General features: G+C 41.1%; 1 protein-coding gene across 1 annotated transcript; it reads left to right on the forward strand.

Moving 5' to 3' along the window:
• The first annotated feature begins 2,668 nt into the window (after nucleotides 1-2,668).
• Nucleotides 2,669-3,930, forward strand: LOC122670753 (peroxisomal nicotinamide adenine dinucleotide carrier-like). Its single transcript, XM_043867732.1, has one exon. It carries the CDS (start codon nucleotides 2,704-2,706, stop codon nucleotides 3,820-3,822), a length of 1,119 nt encoding a protein of 372 aa, XP_043723667.1. The 5' UTR covers nucleotides 2,669-2,703; the 3' UTR covers nucleotides 3,823-3,930.
• The last annotated feature ends 10,049 nt before the right edge of the window (nucleotides 3,931-13,979 follow it).

Here is a 13,979-nt window from a genome sequence, read left to right on the forward strand (position 1 = left end):
TTTTCTACGTCAATAAAGACCATATGGAGATCCTTCTTTCTCTCTCTAAATCTTTCCATTAGTCTCCTAAATAGGTAGATAGCTTCTGTTGTGTGGATCTTCCTGGCATAAAACCAAATTAGTTCTCTGAAATAGTGGCCTCTTTTCTCAAACGTATCTCAATAACCCTTTCCCACAATTTCATAGTATGACTCATTAGTTTTATGCCTCTGTAGTTGTTGCATCTTTGGATATCGCATTTACTTTTGTAAATCGGGACTACAATGTTTCTCCTCCATTCATCTGGCATTCTCCCAATGCAAACAATTTTATTAAACAGCTTGGTTAGCTAGGATAGGCCACAAATTCCTAGGCTCTTCCACACTTCTAATACAATTTGAAATTATCCAAAATGATAAACCATACATCAAATTTTTGTGACAGTGGCCACAAAGAAGTCAGAAAGATAAAAAGAAAAATGTAAATGAAGGATACATTTTATTTAATAAAGGTGTCACAGTGTCACACTGCAAAGAAGCAAGGAAGAACACATAAAGGTTACCTTCCAAAACATACTAATAGAATAATCCAGAGTGCTCCACTAATCCAGTTTGCTTCCTTGTAGGCAACCCAAGCCTGAGATGTTAGACAGATCAATAATAACACGTGAAAACTGATTTTTCCAAGTAAAACAAATTACAAGAAATATCTATAGTCTACCTTCACTACAGTCCAAAGAATAAGCAACTGTTAGCCATCATACAAAATTACGCACGCTTAGATGCAGGAACTCTTATACACATTAGAAGCCAAATATTTCAGCTCTCTTCTAGCTCGTGCTCTGGATTAAAGAAGCAAACGTGCAGCTCACTAACACTTCAATATGTATCAACAATAATTGATCTCACTTTTGAAAGTCAGTATATCATTATATCAATGCATTAATCACTCAATATCAAAAGCATAGTTTTCATGGCGATTAGGTGATCAAAGGCGGTCGAGGAGGTAAAAAACTAAGTTGACACTAACAAGGCCCCAAAAAATAAAGAGGCCAGGACGCCTTGACAACTATAAGGTGTACCCAGTGCACGAGGCTCCCTCCATTGCGGGGTCTGGGGAGGGTCATAATACGCAGCCTTACCCCTACTTTCGCAGAGAGGCTGTTTCCAGACTCGAACCCATGACCACTTGGTCACAATGGAGCAACCTTAACGTTGCACCAAGGCCCACCCTCTTGACAACTATGATAACAAAAATTATAAATATGGTATTTTACAACAAAACTGCATAACATTGACTTTCATTTTCCAAAGTTTCAATGTACATTCACTCGGCCAATAAAATATGTACAAAAATTTGAGGAGCACCAGTTGACCCATTTTCAATGGAAAGGGGAACATCTTGTCATATAAAAGCATGGCCTAGATTAGTTGTATTAAAGACCTGGTGTATGAAATCCTTCTAAAGTACGAGAATGAACCATAAAACTTTCCAACTGGAGCATTTAGAAAATTCTAATGAGTGAAAGAAGGCCATTAAGTATTCTTAGAATTTGCTTCTAACTATCTAACAAGAAACTTGATGAGGACTCAGACATAAGCCCATCCAGAACAGGCCTAAAATCATGCACCAACCTATAGGACAGTACTCCAAGTATCTGCACCAATTGTAGTTCAGTCAGAAATTAACTCAATACTCCAATACAAAAAGAAAAATTTCTTAGCCAGCTTACAGCAAAGAATTTACTATCTTAAGGTAACCAATATAAAATTTAAAAATCACATATAATTCAAAGATCATGAACATATGCTGAAAACATCAGACATAACCAAGGTATCTTAAGCTCTGCAAAATAAGTCATAATAGTGAAAATTGCTAGAAAGGGGAATCACTGAGCTGATATTTTACCTCAATAGTTTTTGCATCATCAGTTGACAATTTTTATTTTGTTTTAGTTCTTAAACAATTAACTCCATATCCCTTTAAACTTTTCGGGTATAAAAATGGTGCACCATACCGCTACTGTGATAACATTGATATAGAAATCAATCATGTTTGCAGTCATCCACCTGCAGAGGTCATAAAATACTCTTTATTAAATTACCATTTTTTAAACTTAAGGGTAGCTAATTCTAGTTACTGAAGCTTCAGTTATGAACGAATTAACAAACATTAGGTTAAAAGTATTACAGATTAACCAAAGAGTAGATTACAGTATACCATGAAACGAGTTTTTTGTTTGGAAGAAGAACAATTCATTAATATTAAAAAGGCAGAAAGTACGGGAGTGTGGCCTATGCCAGCACTCCCATGAGTATATCAACCAGGAGAGGATGCAGCAGAGGAAACAGTCACATGTAGGGGAGGCTTCGAAGCCGTCGCAGGTGGAGAGGATTTGAAGTGGGCGAGACCAGGGAAAAAGGAGAACTTCATTTGAACCTGCAATTTGGGGGAAAGAAATTTTCAAATTTCAGGGTTCATTCTCTCCATCGCAGCACATATGGTTTCCCTGTGCTTAATTAATTCAAGCCGTTCAATGTAACCGAGTCCACATGTCGCATTATCCTGCCTGGACGATCTCCAGCCCACCCCTACGCTGGAGAGGAGCCGAATCCAACAATTTGACCGAGGCATTTGTGGATAAGGTTGAGATGCGGACTCCGGAACCACTAACGAGTGAAAGAGGAAGCGGATCAAAAATTGCACTAAGGGGCAGAAATCATCATGTCGAATGCCGTTGTGAATGGACTTGCAGGAGCTGGAGGTGGCATCATCGCTCAGATCATCACCTATCCCCTCCAGACTGTGAACACTCGCCAGCAAACCGATAGGATTGCCAAGAAAGGGCTCATCTCTGATTCTAATTCTGGCAGAGAATCTTTTTCTTCCCAATCCCATTCCAATGGCAGTGACAGTACTCTAAGGAAAATCCTGCAGGTTATAAGAACAGAAGGTTGGGGAGGATTATACAGTGGACTCAAACCTTCTCTGTTTGGCACCGCTGCTTCTCTGGGTATCTATTATTACTTCTACCAACTCTTCAAGAACAAGGCAGAGACTCTTGCGATTGCCCGGAAAAAGAAAGGTCTTGGTGATGGCACTGCTGGTATTTTCTCTTGGATTCTTGTCGCTGCCATTGCTGGTTCATTGAATGTCTTGATGACCATTCCTATTTGGGTTCTTGTGACTCGTATGCAAACTCATACTCAAGCAGAGATGAAAATTATAGAAGGAAAAAAGGAAGCTATTTTGAGGGAATCTGCTGCTTCTGCTACTTCTCCAACCAATTTGATGGATGTTTCTAAACTTAATTCAATCAAACCTAGACCATATGGGACTGTTCAAGCTATAAGAGAGGTTTATTCTGAAGCAGGGATTAAGGGATTTTGGAAAGGTGTTGTACCTGCACTTGTCATGGTATGCAATCCATCTATTCAGTTTATGATCTATGAGAGTTTATTGAAGCATTTGAGAGCAAAACGTGTTGCTAGAAAGCAAAATTCAAAAGGGGTTTCTGCTTTAGAGGTTTTCTTGGTGGGGGCATTAGCAAAACTTGGAGCAACTGTTACAACTTACCCATTGTTAGTTGTCAAATCAAGACTTCAAGCAAAGCAGGAGATTGGTGGTGGAAACATTTCATTACGATATACAGGTACTCTAGATGCCTTTGTTAAGATGCTCCGTTATGAAGGATTGTTTAGTTTTTATAAAGGGATGAGCACAAAGATAGTTCAGAGTGTTTTGGCAACTTCAATCCTCTTCATGGTCAAGGAGGAACTAGTAAAAACATTTCTCATTCTAGCAGATAAGACCCCAAAAGTCATTTCTTACAGGTTCAAATGATCAATTAGATGTGCAGAGATCATGTTATCACAATTGCATTGCTCTTTGCTCATAATCCGCAGTTAGGCAATTTGAGTAAAGCTTCTTGTGTGCAGATTCTAGGTGATAAGCAAAATTAAGAATGGTTTCACCAACCAACCCCCTTTTGTTTGGGTGGGGGGGGGGGGGTTGGGAACTGGAGAGGGGAGGGGGTGGTTCCTGGTTGGCCTGACTCTGGAGCTTAAATTCTCACTGGATGCGCCTTTTTAACCCACAATATCACACTTGATTCTGAGAAGCTTAGCCGAACAAGCACTTAAGGTACTGCATGGACACGTATCCCAAAGGGGGTGTTTTGGTTCGATCCCAAAGGGTGTTAGTTGATTTGGTTTCAGTTTAGACGGTTCGGTTCAAGTCGTTTCATATTGTAATTGATTGATCGAACCAATTATTGATCAATTTTTTTGTTAAGTGAAAGGAGAAATTATATTAAGGGAAAAGAATGGGATATTTACATCCTAAAAAATTTCCTCTCATTGGCATCGGCCCGTATCAAATTGGTAAGAGCATCTAGGAGACTGTCTATACACAAGTGAACTTCCTGATGCGACAATAGGAACTGCGCAAGAAAGTCAACACATCAATTGATCTCTCTCACATGATGAGTGAAGACACATTGGCGAAAGCTACTACACAGGTCATAAATGTCTTCCACAAGGCCCAGAACGTTCCATGGAACCTTGAATTGCTCCGTTATCATCTGGATCGCAAACACTGAGTTTGATCGAACTTGAATGTGGGTGTGTCTTAGCGAGCTGACCTTCAATACACCCTGTTTGATCGCAAGGAGCTCCATACAAAGAATACTGTCATCACTAGTAGCGCCCGCAATTGTGAATGTTGGAGTCCCCGCAACATCACGGGCGATCGCACCATAACCCTCCAGGTTCTCCCTAATTATTAATCAATTTCAAGTTCTCAAATTAAATCTGATTACTAATTGGTTTTTTATTAATCAATTTTTAGTCGATAATACTATTACTAGTATGGTTTGGATTTATTTGTTGGATTTTCTTATTATTCAGTGTGTGGCCGGTTTTTTTCGATTTATCGGTTTGGCTTTTCAATTTAAACAATTGATTCGGTTTGTGTTTATTTTTATTCAGTTTAATTTAATTTGATGATTTATCATTTTAAATGTTTCTAAACGGCTTAAAATTGACAGTTCAAAACCAAACCGAAACGAGTTTTTTCAATAAATTAGGACATTTAGGACAAATGATAGTGATTAGAGCATTGAAATTACCAAAACACGCTAAGAGAGATATTAAGTTCATTTTGCAATTGTGGGCCATGACCCATTACAGTCCAAAACACCCTAAGAGAGATATTTTAATTAACATTTGCAATTGTGGGCCATGATCCATGACAGTTATAACTGTCATTCGTGATTATGGGTGTCGGCACAACTTCATAGATGGCTTCGCTCCCAGTCCACACCCATCTTCACATGGGCTTGGGCCCGAGCAGTTGCCTCCTGGCTACTCTACTGTTCATATGGGCTACAACTAACTCATTTTGGACAAGACATGAACTTTGGGCCAACTTACTGATGGGCTTTAAACTTAGGGCCCGAGCTGAACCCTGGGATAGTCGGATAGATGCAAGGTTTAAAACCCGAAATCAGATACGTGACCAGCCTTCAATTATTCAAATCAGAATCGGTTGGGATCGATTTGGTATCAACCAAAACTTTAGAAAATGAATTTGGGAAGGGTATGATTGTCATGGTATAGGAATGCCATAGTTCTAATGATGTGTAGAGGCCAAGGAGTCTGTGAAGCCAGGCATAGGTGAGAAGAGTGTCAGCTGCCAAGAATCGATGCATTGGCAAAAGGAGTGACGTACCTAATCGTGTCCCTAACCTTCACATGAGATGCTTTAGTACGAAGGAGTGATTTAATTCAAATTGAAGGAACTAAAAGAGATAGGGAAAGGACTAAATTAACCATAGGTGAATGGTGAGAAAAGACATGCATATCTTAGGACTTATATCATGTATGACTTTGAATATGATTGGAGAGCAAGGATCCATGTAGCCGACTTCATTTAGTTGGGATAAGTCTATATGTTGTTTTGTAAAAGTTCTTTTGGTTGGTCCATCTATGAAAAATCACCTAAACTGCCATGTGGAGTATGGTTGGCAAACCAACATTTGAATAGAAAATATATGATTTCGATTCTCTACATGTTAAATTTCATCATCAAATTCAATCATTTTCGTCCCCTATTTTCTAGGGTTTCAATGCCAAAGATCATATACATTTTTTTTGGACAGCTTTCCTTAGGTCATAGTGAAGGGGAATCCCTTGACTATGGCTTTCAGATGGTGGGAGAGGGTATCACGCAATAGGGGGAAGGTATTATTGATTTTGTCCAATAGGGGGATCTTTTAGGATCCTAGGATGGTGGCTAAACCCTTCCTGTATGGTGAGGGAAAACTATCCTTTTTTCTAATTGTAAATGAATCACCACCCGTTAGGGTGTTTCCTGAATGGAGATAGGAATGCAACCGAAGGATCTCGTACAGATTTGGTTACAAACTTTACGAACTCAAATGATCTTCTTCAATCTCTAGATATCTTGAAAGGCTTCTCCATGGAGAACACACCGCAAATCCTTGGAAACAGATGGAATCCCACAAAGAACACACTAGTAACTTAGAGAATAAGATTGAGAGAGAGAGAGAGAGAGAGAGAGAGACTATGATCTCAATAACAACATTGGGGTTAGGGGTGATTTGATTATGTATATATATAATTATTCCCCTCCTCCTCACAGTATGTCACTCTAAATAAGAAACACAGAAAGGGGGAAGACCACCTCCTTAAGTGGCCTACCCACTATGGTCTAATCGGCTGCCCCATGGGTGGGCGCCAAACCCAAACCGAGTCTGTCCAGGTTCGATTAACACTAATAATAACCAAACTTCTTAGGACTAAGTTTCCCTTCACCGTGTGGTGAATAGGAATGTTTTCAGCCAATTTACGAAGAAATCGCTAGATAAGAATAATGAAATCCAGACCTTTTGAATATGAGTCAAATCTTCTATGAACATATTCATAGTAGAAAAACAAAAAACTTACAAGATTAGAAATGGCCATCAGATTACCATCTAGTCTTCTTAACCTTGAGGTATGAGGCATGAGCTGTAAGCTTACCGGCAACAGCTTTGTACAAACCCCTTTATACCTGTAAGGGAGCCCAACCATTCATACCACGGAAATGGGAAGTCTCGTTCGTCTTCCTCTCCAGACGTGGGATTTGCTCATCTAATCGACAAATACGACCATTCTTCTTCTTCTTCTTCTTCTTCTTTCATCACTTGGAAGAACTTCAATTTATACTTTCTCCAAACAGAACCTTAATTTACATCACTACCAGCTTCCAATGGCCAAGACGATTTTTACTGTGAATGCCTTAAGAATTCAGTTCTTTGTGTTGGGTTGCTTGATGTTGGCAACCCTCATCTACACTCTCTCCACCGATGGTTCTCCATTCCGCAAAGAGCTCTTGACACCGTAAGTACTCTCTCTAAATTGCTATCTCACTGGTTCTACTTTTCTTGCATTTTCCTTTTTTTTAATAGGGAAGTAGTTTTCTGTCCGATAGTGTGGCCTATGCCAGCACTCCCATGTGTCTATCTCTCTCCTCCTCAAAACAAGGGGTAGAGGTGTCTTTTCATATGGAGAGGAGAGATATAGACTCGTGGGAGGGCTGGCATAGGCCACACTCCCGGATAGAGAACTTTCTTCCTTTTTTTTATTTATTTTTATTTAATCTGTTTGGTTTCATTTTGAGGTTGCTAACCTGTGTTGAGGGTTTCAATGTGTTTGGTTTTCATATTTGAGGCTGCTAACTTGTGATTTGTACCCTGGTTTTGATCTGTTTGGTTCTATTTAAGCATCACATGTCAACTTAAGCAACTTGATATGGAGATACTAAAAAAGCAGAAAAAAAATAGATGATAGGAAATAAGAAAAAGAAGAACATGGTGAAGTAAGAAGGGAGTAGGGATGTAAATGAATAGCTGAAATCCGTTTCCGTATCCGTGTCCGTATCTGTTCAGCACTATCCGAATCCATCCAAAAGCTAAACGGATACGGATACGGATAGGCTATAACTATCCGAAAAGCTATATTTACATGCAAACGGATAAAATATCCGATTTGTATCTGTGTCCGTATCCGTTTAGCACTATTCGAATCCGTCCGAAAGCTAATCGGATGCAAATGCGGATATAGCACTATCCGAGTAGAATCCGATCCGTTTACATCCCTAGAAGGGAGTTCCCACATAAGTAAATGCTTCTAACTTTTTTTTTTTTTTAATTTTTATGAAAGTGTAATCACACAAACCACACACCAATCCCCAAAGGTTAACCGACTTATAGGACTGTGGAATGGCGGATATACACAACACACCCAATGTGGGACTAAACCCACGCACCCATCACACAAAACACAGCTTTTTATTTTTTTAAAGTGTAATCACACGAACCACCACCAATCCCAAAAGGTTAACCGACTTTTAGGACTGCGGAATGACGGATATAAAATGCTTCTACTTGTTAACGAGAAGGTGGACTTTGAAACAAGTCCATCAAATCCTCAAGAGTTCATTGACCCTATAAACTCACCACCATTACAAAGTTTTGTAACTTAACAGAACAAGATTTAGAGGAAACTACTGCAAGTGTATACCAATTAGCAAATATGATGCTAATTTCTGTTCCAATGGAGAATGAGACCAGGGAAAATGCAGAATGATTTCAAATTGTAGCATTCATTCTCTCCATTGCGGTACATATGGTTTCCCTGTGCTTAATTAATTCAAGCCGTTCGATAGAGCCATGTCCATGTGTCGAATTATCCTACCACGCTGGACGATCTCCGGCCCACCCCTGTGCTGGAGAGGAGCCGAGTCTAAGTCGTGAGACGCAGAAGGGTACCTCACCACTGCACAGACATAGAGCTGCCTGGAATGACCAGCATGCCCTCATGAAAAGGCTGAAATTCCTAGGAAAATTATCTCCTCCAGTTCCATGCCTGCCTAGTTCCCCAGTGCCTGTAATAAGGGGGGGGGGGTGGACCCCGCCCGGGGCAGAATGTTTGGGCAGGGGTAGGGTGGTCATTGCGCCCCCCTTTATAAGAGGCACTGGGGGAACTGGCCGAGCAGGGTATTGGAGGGGACAAAGATCCGAAATTCCTGAGGGTGCAGCGGTCATTTCGCGGGACCTAGTGTCTGGATACAGGGGGCTCCGCACCTCATGCGACCAGGTAGCGTTCTCTTTCCCTTCCATATATTAACATTTTTTTTTTAAATTTTATGTATATGGTGAATTATTATTGTCAAAACGATCAGTTATTTTTCAATTTTATTTATAAAAACATTATCTTCCATTGTTACATGGATAACTAATGTTGACTAGTCGGAAGTGATACCCAGTCCACAAGAGGATCACAAACTTCAGGTCCATCAACAGTAAATACTTTGATTGGTTCTTAGATTTGTAAGAAATTTTAGAACAATAAAATACAAAACAAAAAATCAAAGAAGGGAAGAAGATATGGTATTCTCTGTCAGACTCGGGTCTCTCACCCACGGCCTCTCACTGTATTTTGGTCTCTCACCAATGGCATCTCACCATACTCTCTTACAGAGCAAAGCACAAAGTTATGTGTTTTTTTCCTCAATCTCATTAGTCAAATTTGTGTATAAGGTTGTATCCCCTTACAAACTTATAGAGAAGATTAAAAAACAGATTCAAACAATAAAAATGAAAGGTATAACCTAATCCTTAACTATTACGATAACATAAAACTGATGAGGAAACAAAATAATGAAAGAAATTGATTCAAAACATGACTCTAACTAAACTAATGAAATAAATCCAGTTGTCCTATTTTCCACCCATATTAAGACCCATTTAAATGGTCAATTACAAAGTAAACCCATGGAATTAAAGGCCCAACACCTACATAACTCAACTCAAATTTAATTTTTAATAAAATAAACCCTTTAAGTGACTTATCTACATCAATAACTACCATATAAATACCTATATTTTATTTACATTTTTCACTTCATTAGAACAAGGGCTTGCTAACCACACAACCCTCTAGATGAAGCAACTGATAACTTTACCTTTGTCACTTTTAGATGGTGTAATGATAAAAGTAACAACTCTTCTATCACATTGTAATCTTTTGATTTTAGTAATATATTTTTCTTTCTCATTAAAATAAAATAAAAAAAACCAATAGAACGAGTCATATATAGGATCCTTTGGCTTTGCAAACCTTGTAAAAAGAGAGAAATGTAAAATGCAAATTATTCCCCTTTGAGCTTGGTTTGTAATGCTTATGAAGCTCACACGAATCTGTGAGGTTAGCATTTTCATTGGAGCAACCAATTCGACTCCTTTACTTCCGCCAGATCGGTACTATCATGCGCCCCCACACACAAGCACGGCAGAAAGTACCTCCTTACCCCTGCTTGGGCAAGACTCTTGGGCAGGGGTAAGGCGGTACATTCCGCCTTGCTTGTGTGTGGGGCACACACGACAGTAGGGGCAGCACAACAGTTTGAATTATTGGTAGCCTGCTCAGAATTTCTAGACTTCAAACCGTCCTCACGGCCTTTGACCTTTGTCACAGTGGCCATGGGTTCTTGATATTTTCTGTTGAGGAATGATACAAATGAATCAAAAAATTCAAAGACTTCAGTCTAATGGCTTATGTAAGGTATTTTTAACTAACTTATTTTTTCTCCCCGTACTCAGCAATTCCTTCTTTTTTTTTTTTTTTTTTTTTGCCATGGTTAATGATTTCATTGGTAAGAAAAATACAGGGATTGGTATGTCAAAAAATCTGCCAACTTAACCATAAGGCTGTTTACACCCTATTTTCGGTCTATTTCGATCAATAGACAAATAGACCGAAATCTATTTATGTCAAGACTGACTTGTTAGTAAGTGGTGGAAAATGGTCGATGGATCGAAAGCGATCGAAGCGATCGGCGAAAGCGATCAATGACCAAAGCTGATAAAAAGCGGTCGATCGGTCGAAACGGTCAATGATTGAAAATGGTCAATCGGTCGAAAGCGATCAATGACCGATAAACGGTCAACGACTGACGAATGGTCAGTGACCGACGAACGGTCAGCAAGGTGGTTACAACCAACTCTCAAAGAAGTGGGTAGTTGTGAAACTACCTAGTATGCCATGAAATGGGTTCCTTCGAATTTGAAAAACAAAGTGGGAAGGTGGTAAAGGAGGTTATGTGTAGTTACGTAACCACCTACAAGTGTTCAAATTTAAATTCAAACGTGAAGTGATGGAGATGGGAAGTCACTTAACCACCTAATGACTACAAGGGATTGCCAGCCAAAACTATATAAGTGATGATGGCGATGAAGAAGAGATCCACAAATCAATCAAACAATTTGCAATTTATCTTTATCTTTTATCTTTTCTTTTTTAAGAGTATTGTAATTATAAATGGTTCCTGTTCTTTTCCTTAAAAGAACCTGTTGAGGTTACTCTTCAACAGTACTATGTTCTTAGTCAAATTGAAGATCTCTACAGTCCTTCAATGGCAAGATGGGTGCATCTCAAAAGAGGCGTCATTGGGCGTTAATGGAGGGTTTGTAAACATTTTACCATAGCTGTATCTGGAGAGTAAATTAATTTGATTTCTCCTTTTTCTTCTTTTCTTGGCATTGCAATCTTCGCATTTCTTTTTGAAAAGTCCTTGGAGTACCAAGGCACTGGTAGAACCCACTCTTTGATTCAATTCATTTTGTGGCATCTTCAAATCACGTCGTCGATGCCGAATTTAGTGGAAACAAAGGCTAAAACAACAAATAGTTCACCAATCTACTATATGGGAAAAAATTCTCAATTTACATACTATGCCTATCAACTGGTAATTCATCTACTGTAAGTGTCTTGTCATACATAGGGACATCAAATGTGATAACATCTTTATCAATGGTAACCACAGTGAAGTTTGCATCGGGGATCTCGGATTGGCAATGGTTCTACAAGAGACAAGGGCTCTGTTGCATCAAGAAATCGCCTGGTGGTCCCTTCGAGTGCCGTACCCTGCAAAAGGACCTGGGTGACAAAGGAGAACCGGTGTGGTTCCGGCTTAGGACTCTCCGATGCCTAAGTTAGATCTCTCTGAGCAAACAGATGAATAGTTAGAATTCAAGATGGGTTGATGGGGGTAGAGTACCTTTGCATTTATAGTAGAGTGTGGCAGTGTGGAGAGTCCCAGTTGATGATGAGTAACCCTCGTTAGGAGATAGAGTTTCTAGGTAGTAGGATTCTTCTCTTGGTTGGTTGTTCCCCTACGGGAGGTAGAATCCCTATAGGGTGGATGTTTCTGGTAGATAGACATTCATACGTCTTGGTGTGTTAGATAAGATCCTTGGTGCTTGAGTCCATCTGGGACTATGCTGCTGGTAGGCGGTGCCCTGTACCCATGGGATGATGTATATCTTGTTGTTGGCGGTGGTAGCCTGCGTGTAGTACCTGGACTCGATCATTGGTGGTAGTAGCCTGTAGTACCTGGACTTGGTCATTGATGGTAGTAGCCCGTAGTACCTGGATTTGGTTCTTGATGGTAGTAGCCCATAGTACCTGGACTTAGTCCTTGGACTTCCTTGTTGGTCCTTTCCCATCCGGGCTAATCAAGTGAGATGTAAGGTGGTCGGCCTTGGGATGGTCTTCCTAATTAAGCCGGGACACGTGGCGGCTCATGATTTGTTGGTGTGATTTTGGGTTTATCATTTGCCCCCCACTCTCTTGGAACAGAGTGTTCAAGAGAGTAGTTTTCTCATTTTTGTATTAGTGAGGGGCTTGCTGTAAATAAACACTTTTGGAGGGTGTTCCTACAAAATCTGTTAGTGGAGTGGGACAGGTTGAGGGTTCTAAACTCTCCCACTACACTTGTTGGTTTTTTCCTTTTCTTTTTCTTCTCCCTTTTGGATATATCTCCTTTTCTACTTTTCACTTTCCTTGTCTCTCTCATACTTTTTGGCCTTTTCCTTTTTGCTTTGAAGCTTTGTCTCCCTTGCTTTGGACTTTGTTACTATTTTTTGTGCCCCCCAAGTGTAGGATGGTTTAGTCTCTTGCCTTGGCCCTCTCTTCTCTTGGCTTGGCTCCCATTTGGCATGGTGTCTCTTGGAGCTTGGTCCTACTCATAGTCTCGAGCACACGACCTCGAATGTTGGTCCTATTCGCTTCTTCGTCCGCGCCTGTTGGCACTGCTAGACGTCCGCGCCCGTTGGCATTGCTCTATGTCCGCACCTATTGGCGCCGTTCGACTGTCTGCGCTAGTTGGTGCTCTTCCGTGCCCATTGGAGCCGCTCGACGTCTGCGCCAGTTGGCGCCACCCGACGTTCGTACCCGTTGGCACCGCTAGACGTCCGCGCCCGTTGGCGCCGCTAGACATCCGCGCTTGTTGGCGCCGCTCGATCTCACACCCATCAGTGCCCGTCCATACCCATCCGGCTCGTTCGCACCCATTGGAACCCATCCTTGTCGTCCGTGCCCGTCCGAGCTGGTCTGCACCCATCTGCACTGGTCCACGCCCATTGGAGCCCATCCTTGCTATCCGCGCCCATCCGAGCTAGTCTGCGCCCATCTGTGCTGATCCACGCCCATTGGTGCCCATCCTTGCTGTCCGTGCCCGTTCGAGCCTGTCCGCACTCATCTGCGCTGGTCCGCGACCATTGGTGCTGCTCCCCCTCTCTGGTACGTTTCATAGAAATTTTTCTTTTGATGGTACCTTTCCATACGAGTTCGCTTGTTGGTCGTGGCAGCTCGCTTTCCATTCTCTCTGGTCGGCAGCTTGACATTGGAGGAGTATCACCCGAGTAAGTAGCCTCCCTCACCTTTGTTCATGACGTCTAGCGACTCTGACTCTGCCACTGAGGTGATGGGGTCCTCTGATGGGCCTTCTATAGGCCTTGGTAGTCGTTGAGCCTTGGTGACCTTGAGCCTTGGTGGTCCTTGGACTTTGGTGGTCTTATGCCTTGGTGGTCTTTTGACCTCGGTGGCCTTACGCCCTGGTGGTCTGTGGACCTTGGTGGCCTTACGCCTCGGTGG

The sequence above is a fragment of the Telopea speciosissima genome, chromosome 8 (assembly GCF_018873765.1).
Source record: "Telopea speciosissima isolate NSW1024214 ecotype Mountain lineage chromosome 8, Tspe_v1, whole genome shotgun sequence".
Classification (NCBI taxonomy): Eukaryota; Viridiplantae; Streptophyta; class Magnoliopsida; order Proteales; family Proteaceae; genus Telopea; species Telopea speciosissima.